The sequence below is a fragment of the Montipora capricornis genome, chromosome 1 (assembly GCF_036669925.1).
Source record: "Montipora capricornis isolate CH-2021 chromosome 1, ASM3666992v2, whole genome shotgun sequence".
NCBI classification, from domain to species: Eukaryota; Metazoa; Cnidaria; class Anthozoa; order Scleractinia; family Acroporidae; genus Montipora; species Montipora capricornis.
In genome coordinates this window covers 27,437,482-27,446,919 of record NC_090883.1, presented here as the reverse complement: position 1 = coordinate 27,446,919, position 9,438 = coordinate 27,437,482, and the positions used below count along the sequence as shown (strand labels likewise).

At 38.4% G+C, this 9,438-nt stretch overlaps 1 protein-coding gene across 2 annotated transcripts in view; it reads right to left on the bottom strand.

The window, feature by feature from the left end:
* Positions 1-6,154: 6,154 nt before the first annotated feature.
* LOC138037442 (TNF receptor-associated factor 5-like) overlaps positions 6,155-9,438 on the bottom strand; it is a 25,338-nt gene continuing 22,054 nt past the window's right edge. Inside the window, exons 3-5 of one of the 2 annotated variants that reach the window (XM_068883368.1) lie at positions 9,342-9,438; positions 7,884-8,107; positions 6,155-7,466 (exon numbers count right to left, since the gene is read on the bottom strand). The exon at positions 9,342-9,438 is cut by the window's right edge and continues 84 nt beyond it. In XM_068883368.1, the coding sequence (XP_068739469.1) occupies positions 7,292-7,466; positions 7,884-8,107; positions 9,342-9,438 (496 nt within the window). In that variant the 3' untranslated portion in view covers positions 6,155-7,291. The remainder of the gene's footprint in view (positions 7,467-7,883; positions 8,108-9,341) is intronic. The other variant, XM_068883374.1, reaches the window with a different exon arrangement.

Here is a 9,438-nt window from a genome sequence, read left to right as displayed (position 1 = left end):
GAAAACTCAGAAGGAAGCACACAAGAAGAGATACAGTTTAGTACAAAAATTACAAGCTGAAACACGGATCGTGGAAGGAATTTTATTGTGCGTTTTAAGTTCATTTTAAAGTCACTTTTCAGTCACTCTACTGATGTTCAACCAAGCGTGATGCACGCATCTGGGAATTAAAATGTCACGGCTAAAATGTATTCATACAATAGATAGCTTTTTCGCCTCAAATCGAAGTCAGATTGATCAGAGAAAAAAATACAGAAGAAGAACAGTGTATTAATGAGGAAGAAACACAGATGGGACTCAAACGAAACGACGCTCTTTCCAGAAAACTTGGTTGCGGGATCACACGTTGCTGGGCTATGAAAAGGAGGCGATGTTCTGCTATTTTTGTCGGAAATCTAAGAAAACAAACCCCTTGGACAAATTTTAGAACCTCAACTCTCCTACGTAAGCCGCGAACACCCCGTATAAATGGTACAAAATCCACGTTCACGGCTTTCTCAAGCCGCGGCTTATCCTGGCCAGGGAGTTTACACTCGTGTAAATAGTTCCTTTCGCGGCTTACGTAAGCCGTGGCCAGAGTTAGCCACGGCTTATTTTCTCTCGTATAAACGGCCCTAATGACTGTAAAGAACACCTGGATGCTGTTAATTAGGAAACTATGGGGGATACACTCAGCAACACCATCACAGCGTCATGTTTTCAGAGAACAATGGTCAATCGCAAGCCATTGACACCATTTTTGTTAACACTCTTGTTTGTATTAATTTTTAATTACAAGTAACAGGTCATAAAAATATGTTGTTGGTGTTGTGCCTGTTTCTTTGTTTGAACATAAGAAAATGGAAAAAAATTGACTGCCCCCCTAAAAATGAAAACGCCCCCCCCCCCCCCCCTTCCAATTTTAACCAAAGGGACAAACTGTCCCCCAGTCATCAAATCCTAGTTCAAACCCTGGCGGTGTGCAGTTTTTTTGTTTGCAGTGGGCAAGCATTTTCTTTTTTGGTGTGTACAATGACATTTTGTTTGCAGTGTGGGGATTTATTTTGGTTGCAGTGTGCCGGATTTATTACTGGGTTGCCATAGGCAATCCAGTCATAATGTGTGTTGAATTTCGCCGTTTTATTTTTCTTCTTTTTTTCCGTGTTGAGAAAATGAAAACGTTCTGCAATAGGTCTTTCCTGTCACTCCCCTGCTAAGTATTGTCTTTATGCGTAGAGTCTTCTGGACGTATGTTTGTTCGGTTTCAGGGGGTAGTAGAAATGGCAGCGCTCCAAGCTGCGACCGTTTTGGTCGCCATGGCGAGTAGAAAAAAAGATTGCGACCAAAACTGTCGGGAAGGTCGCCAGTTTGGCGACCTATTTCTTGGCCATTTGATTTTTTTAATTTACATCCAGACATATTAAGAAGTCTTGCGACCACAAAACTGCTTAGTGTCTTTTTCTTTCATAATTTCCGGCTCTTTAAAGACTTGAAAAACATGTCGTTCCTCGACTATTCGTTCGGAATCGTGAAATCGAGCAGCGGCCATTTTGATGCAAAGGAAGAGGGAAAACAGGGACTGGCCGACTACAAACATTACTCACCGCCTGTTGAGTGGGCATGACTTTTCGACGTGTTACCAGTCTTGGACTGGGTAAAAACTGGCCGTAAATGAGACAGAATAACTCTGGTTTGAATTAGGTCGGTATAAATGCTAAGTGAGCGGCAAAGTTTAGTCCATTCCTTTCCATCACACAAAAACTCAGTAAGTGTTTTGTTGGGTCTTTCTGCAGGCGGTACCGGAAAGCACTGTGTTTTGGTCACTTGGGATTAGTCTTTATTTGGAATTCTTTTGCTTTTTGTCTTTGGTTCTTTTGTTGTACCTCAGTAAACTCCGGTACCGACAGAAGCTGCCGTTTTGTTTGTGGTGTTTTGTTGCTCGGAATAAAGAAATTCAATATAAATTTTGCCAGCACGCGCGGCTTTCTGCACGCCTTTGGCAATTTTTTTTTCCGCGGAACTGTCAACGTTTCACTTGCGTTTGCCGTTCGGTTGACACAGGCAGCCATGAAGTTTCCGCAAGAACAGGTAAGCATATGATTTACTATCTGCATGGAGAATAGGCAATCTCACAAACAGTAGGGGCGATTCAAGGTTGAAACACTGAGCAATAAGAATATTCTGTTCCCACAGATCGGTAGTTTTTTGAGTCACATATTCATGTTTAATGTTTAATTACCGGTATGCGTAATTGTCTGGCACATAACCTAGCACATAAACGGAGTTAACAGAGGCATCGATCTAACAACGGAATATTTTGAAATGCGTCGGAAGACTCTAAAATGGATTTCTCTATACTTCAAAAGCCTGTTTGGTTAATTTGGAGCCTCCCTAAAATATTTATTGTTCCGATATATCAGGGGAACTTTGGAAGTCTCGAAAGTTTAAGTGAGGGGCGTTTGGCTCATCACAAAATTTCAGCTATCTTGATGGCTCTTGTCCAAGCTTCGAGGACACGGAAAATTTTAGGGGACATTTTTTCTTTATATATTTAAGCTATACAAAGTGGGAAGCGACAATGCTCACAAGACCATGTCTGTTGGATTTAATATATCCATTTTTTAAGAGCAATGAAGTTTTTCATCACACCATTTAGCTCAGGAGCATTGCCTTGTTAAATAGTGTTTGAACCATTTTCGGCAGTTGTAGCATGTATTCACATTGGTGACGTTTGTTTTTATTGCAACGAATGACTGTCATCAATGCATACCGAATGCAACAACGTATGAAATTATAAAGTTTTTCTCCAAAGAAACATTGTTTAAAATGATGTCTTGAGTGAAGATCTCATCCTTGCATTGGAAATCATGCCATTCTTTTTCAGTGATGTCATGTGCTTGATAAAACGTTACCCTCTTTAATGCAGGTCAACCACAGCTTTGGTCTTTGACTCTCTCTGGTCGACTCTTTATCTCTTATTGATTTCCTTATCTTTTGCATGTTTTCCTTCCTTCTTTTGCTCAATGTCTTTTTTTTCTTTTATGTTTAAGGCGAATGGCTGGCCTCCCAGTAGGGTGAATGCAATGGCCACCAGACATAACGACTAATCCATTAACGACAATGGTTCTTTGTTCTTTTTTTTCAAAACGGCCAGCGGTTTCCCTTTCATTTAATATGGCACGATGTGCATCAGAAAAATGAAAAACGTTAATTTTTTTTTGTTTTTGATGGCGACCAAAATCATATCCCTGGCGACCTTTTTAGAAGTGAAGGTCGCCAAAAGGCGACTTTCAAAAATTCTTAGCTTGGAGCACTGAATGGGTAGATTTTATCCGGTGGATACAGTAGAATATTTAATTAACCTGCAAAGGCGTCGAAAATCATTGTAATGCGAATGGCGTTTTAGTGGATCATGGAGCTAAAGAATGGAAAGTCAATTGTATAAAAAAGACAGGCGGTGAAAGATAAATATCTGGAAGCTTAAAAGCGATGAGTAATAGACTTCGACAACAATTTGATCTCCGTATCGACTGAGTGCGCTTTGTTTCTAAATTAATATTTTATTACCTGTGAGGTTACATGTACAACACTGAAACCAAATGGCAAATTCTGTATGAGCTTAAAAAATATTGAGGGAATCAAACGCCTTGAATGCATCTGGACTTGTTTACTGAAGTCGCATTGTCGTCAGTTGTCTGGCTATTTACATTTATTTTGTACTCAACTCTACAAAGTCTTCAGGTAAAACATAATTGGAAGTGTGACAGTGAAGATTTATTTGAAAGAAAGCTTGTTCTACTTAGTCAAGAAATTATTTTGAAAGAAAGCTTGTAGTCCATGTTTTGCTTCATTATTTAAGGAAAAGAGTCTTCAGAAAAGGGTTTGAACCTGAATTTATTTCGCTGCGTATAGTTGATATGATGCTAATTAGGTTTTTCTGTTTTCACGCACGCACTGAAATAGGGAGGGTTTTTGCCTCTAATAGCAAATAATTTATGCAGTTTGTTTCAATAAAATCTTTCGCTAGAAAAGCTTTCTGTGACATCTTCGGCCTTTAACAATGAAATGATGTATGAAGTGGTTAGGGTTAGTTGGGTACATAACCTTTGTTGATTCATCACATTGTGCATTGTCCAGATCAACAAATTTGCATACATGGGTTGAAATTGACACCCCATGAGAAGTTCTCATAAAGATGACAGGAACTCATGTTCTTTCTGGAAAATGATTTATAGGTAGCTATAGTTTTAATGTAAGAAAAAGATTTGTTTTGTCACTATGGTGTAAAACGAGGTGTTTTTTTTATGAAGCCAAGTTCCTGGTTAATCTAGTTTATTGCTACCACTTCTACGATTTTTCAACAATATTATTATATCGCTTTAGTCTGACCCAAAAACATTCAGATAGTATATTTATTAACCTTTTCCTTTGCTTTCGTGTTTGTCAGCATTATGATTTGTGACAGTTTGCAAGTATGTTTTTGCATCTCATAGATGTTCAGGTTTCCTGACCCGACTGATGAAATGTAAATATTTCGTCAAATATCACAACAAAATTAAAAAATGAAAGTATGTTGTTTTACTCTGAAAAAGTCGAACGATTAGCATTCTTCTCTGTAGTTCACTGTCAACAAGAACGTTGCCAGAAGGTGATCACGTGCACCTTTGTGGTTGCCTAGCACGTGATCAATTTCCTCCTTTTGTCAGAACATTGATCTTTAATTCCTCTTGATTCAAGGAAGTCAGGGAATGCTGAAATTTTAGTGTTTTTACGATCTATTGCCATTAATCTGTCGCTGAGAACTGGAAATTCAGAGTTTTATAGACAAAGTATGTTTTTTTTTCTTGATCTGTTTTTTTTTTTTTTTTAAATATTTTATTTAAAACAGTCAAACACACATTACAGAGCTGAGATATAACATATTACATACAATATAAGTGATGCGAGAAAACAGGACATCTATACTACACTGCTAACTACATGTCACAAAGCTTATGAATCTCATTTAACCCTTTAAGTCCCAGTAGTGCCACTTATAGATTTTACTCTCAGACTGTCTAACGCCAGACGATTTTACTCGTCAATGGGGAACCCCACGGGGCTGAAAGGGTTAAAGAACTTAAACTATTAAACTACCAAAACAAAACAAAAAACAAAGACAAAGAAAAAACAAAGAAAGAAACTATATAAACAACGAGACAACATGGTTTCATTTGATTTCATACCCGCAGTGCAATATATGTATTTCTCTCATAATTACTTATCAGGGGAAGTTGTGAACTCAGAAGTGACCAGCTCCCAACGTCAGTGGCTTTATAGCTCAGTTGGTTAGAGCATCGCACCGGTATTGCGAGGTCGCGGGTTCTAATCCCATTGAAGTCCTGAAAACTTTTCAGGCTTCTCGACGCAATAGAAATTTGGGCTCATCACTGCGAGACAACATGGTTTCATTTGATTTCATACCGCAGTGTATTTCATATATATCTTTTACTCATAATTACTTATCACAGGAAGTTGTGAACTCAGAAGTGACCAGCTCCCACTGTCAGTGGCTTCATAGCTCAGTTGGTTAGAGCATCGCACCGGTATCGCGAGGTCGCTGGTTCAAACCCCGTTGAAGTCCTGAGAAATTTCAGGCTTCTTGACGCAATTGAAATTGTGCTCATAACTGCGAGACAACATGGTTTCATTTTATTTCATACCTGCAGTGCAATATATGTATTTCATATATATCTTTCACTTAAAATTAATTGTTAATTTAAGAATCTGGCCCATTTTTGTAAAAAGTGCTGCATTTATTTGAGCTGAAAGCTATGTATTTTTCTGTTTCAATCTTTTGGCGTAATAACGCTTTAAAATCAGCAAAAATAAAATTGACTCTATTTATTCTTCCACTTTCCTGGTATTGTAGAAGTGAGGCCGATGAACTGCAGAAAGTTACGTTTAATCTTAAATTTCTGTGAGAACTCATGAAAAGATAGAAGCCAGGTGGATCATTATACTTTGCTGAGTAACCGAGTACGACTTCCGCAATAAGACCTCGCATTGCTATCCGTACACGAATACCAGTGATCCGTACTCCAATACGCACGTCGTTTGTAATTCGTATACGAATACAAGTTACATGAATTAAACATGGTTGGAATCCGTACTCGGATCATTTACTCGATCTCAAACATCTTATGTTCGTACACGAATACCATTGATCCGTACACGAATTCAAACATGCTCGAATTTAAACGTCAATACGAACACGAATTATTCTCATGGACTTGATTACCGAGATTGGTGAAAACGGTTAAGTACTGGAGCAATGTGTTAACACGGGCACTGCGAACTTTGACAAGCAGGTGACGACATTTTTTTGAATGCCCTTTTTTTTTCACCAAATTAATGAAAAGCACAATTAAAGTTTTAGTTCCTCGATCTCATTGAAAAGGAAGGAATATATATCAAAAGGTCAGGGTGAGTCTCTAAGGTGATAAAGAAGAGGAGTTACATTTATTTGATTGGAATTTACAGATGGAGAAGGTACTTTCGTCAGCAGAGACTATTAGATCGCAGTTAATATATAGGTTAGGTTTCTTGGATCTATTGCTCGCAGAACGCAAGTAACAATAATAATTAACAGGTGGGTCTTGCTTAATAATACTGTAATTCTAAATGAATATAATCTGTTAGAAACAAATTTAAAATAGTTAAAAATCGCCTTGGCTCAAAAACTCGCAAAGCAGGACGCCGAATATTTGGAAAATCGACTCGTATAGAGCGTTTTCACATGAAGTAACGGCGGCCATGTTGGTGTTCCAAAGCAAAGAAATGGCGGCCATGATGGTGTACCAAACTAATCATCCAGGGAATAACTCTATTTTTATGCAAATATTCGTTTGTTTCAGTAATCTAATATGGCTGCTGCGTGGAAAATCGACGTCGCAAGTTGTCTCGTTTTTCACGACCTTTCAAAAATTTATTGTAACATTAGGAAATGTCGCTTGTGGTTTCCGTGGATGTTGTTGAGTGTTATCATCAACAAATGGTTTCAATAAATGGCTAAATAACTTTGAACGTCGAGGTCCTTTTACACATTCAACTCACTAAGAAAGTCTTGAAATATGTGTAAGCATACTGACTGGAGAGGTTCTAAGAGCGAAAGATGTTTCAAGACTAGTAGGTTTTATTTTTACAATTTTTACAGTTTTAGTGTGTTGAATGTGTAAAAAGAATCGATGTCTTCTAGTTCATGCACTAAATGGAGCAATGAAATTGCGTATTCTACATGGAGTCCTAATTAATTAAACGAATATAGCATAAATTAATATTCCAGATAGTTTATTATAAATTTAACGGCCAGATTTCCATTTCCATTTCCATCAATGAATCTGTTCATATCTGGCACACGCGCACCCCACATGTCCCCTTCTTTGAGAGTGACGCGTCCAACATCCACAATCTTGTCCTTGGTGTGCTCGCCAGGCATCAAAACAAACCTAGTCAAACAAAAGATTATATTTTTACTTGCTGAAAAAGAATAATACTTTTCTTCCATTATCATCGCTTCCAGAAGTCTTAAGTTGTTCTTTTTGTGAGTTCGTTTATAATTTTGTTAATCACCATTCCCAGTGTAGGATGAGGGGTCCTTGTTCCCTTGTTCCCTTGAAAGAATTGCTTGGGTTCCTTTGTTCCCGAAATTACTTTCAAACTTGTTCCCAGCTTTTTGATCTCTAAAATCGTTTATGTTCCTTTGTTCCCTTAAATATTTTGTCATTGTTCCCGTGTTACCCGTTCAAATTAGCCATGTTCTTTGTTCCCCAAAACCCCTGTTGGGGACTCTCTGAATCGTGAATGGAGAACAAGAGAAATAGTTTCCTGATTTGATTTATGTTTTGGAAATTTTCGGGTTGTACCTTATATGTGCTGTTACAGGATTAGCAGCTGCGCGCAGTTGTAAGAAGACACTGTTGTTGTCGATGACACCCCTCCATCTGTGGCCAGTTTTAATAAAGGCTTGGCTCGTTAAGGGTTCTTGCTTGGTCCTGTGAAGGGCATGAAACTCCAAAAACTTCTCTATAGTCCATCGAAATGATGCCGAATGTTTTTCCTTCGGGCCATATTGATTTTGTGGGTTGCTCTAATAATATGAGAGAAAAGGTTTGATTACTTGAGGAAAGAGCGTGGCGGTTTGCTCAGCCGTTTCCTCACCGTGTGCGGGGAACTTTTGGTGAGCAATTCACCTCGCGAGGCAAATTCCTCATCGTGAGAATCGAATTGAGCTTGGTGTATCAAGCATCCAATAAAAATACATGGACAACTCCTCGCCTAGTTTTCGAAAATAACAGATCACATTAGCATATTGGGAACCTCCTGTATAGGAGATCGCGAATTTTCATTTGCTTTTTAACTTCCCGTAAGCGACGACGTAATGGATATAGAGCGGAAATTGGATAATCAGTGGGGTGTTGTAGCATCGCATCCCTGGTTATTATTAAAAGAGATAGAACTTGCTTTGAAGTACCGAAGTTTTCTCCAAATTCGCTTTCTGCGTGAATAGAAGAAATGCATATATATACTCTGTTGTCTACAGATCTTCAAGGAGGCGAAATTTGGGACTGATTTTGCTGATTTGCTGATCTAATAGAACTAGAAGATCAGACGCGGTCACCCCATAATTCCCGCGTGAGTTGGCACTTGCGAGATGATACGACCGTTAACAACCAACGCAAAAGTTACGGACTCTTCTGTGGTCTCAGGTCTATTGCTTTTCACACTTAGCTTGTTAACATGTAAATTACCGGTCTGTAAAATTAAATCCTCGCAATCCAATTCTCTTTAGTTTATGTTCAGTTCATTCTTAACATTTACAAGGCTTTAAGGATTTGTAGCTGTTGTGAAACATCAGAAGCGAAACAATTTCAACATGTTCGTAGGTCGCTTAGAGGAGGTTCTACTGTAGTTATAAATTAGCCTGATAGGGCGATCCTATGATCAGTTGTAAAATGTATTAATAATTCATGAGGGTGCAAACCAATCCCAGCACAGTATTCAGATCACATGTACACAACAGTAAACCCCAATACAAATCAACTGAATTATTAAACAGTAGAATAACTTTTGATACAAACTCCTGCTCAGCTAATTGGTATTCATTAACTTTTGATATACCGTTAGATCTCTACTGATTAAAATAACAATACTTTGCATTAGCAGGACAAAATATTCGCGTCCGATCTGTATCGACGTTTGCAATGGCTCGCCTATCGGCCCGCCATTGTAAACGCCCATACAGATCTCCCGCTCATATTTTATCTACTACTTACAGGAATGATTAATGAAATATGCTATCGCATCGAGGAATTAAATATTACCTTTTCATGGATTTCGCGGCGCAAACGCTGTATCTCTCCAGACTGAAGTCGAAAATGAGACACAGCTGATTCAACCACATGGGCAGCTGTATTTTTG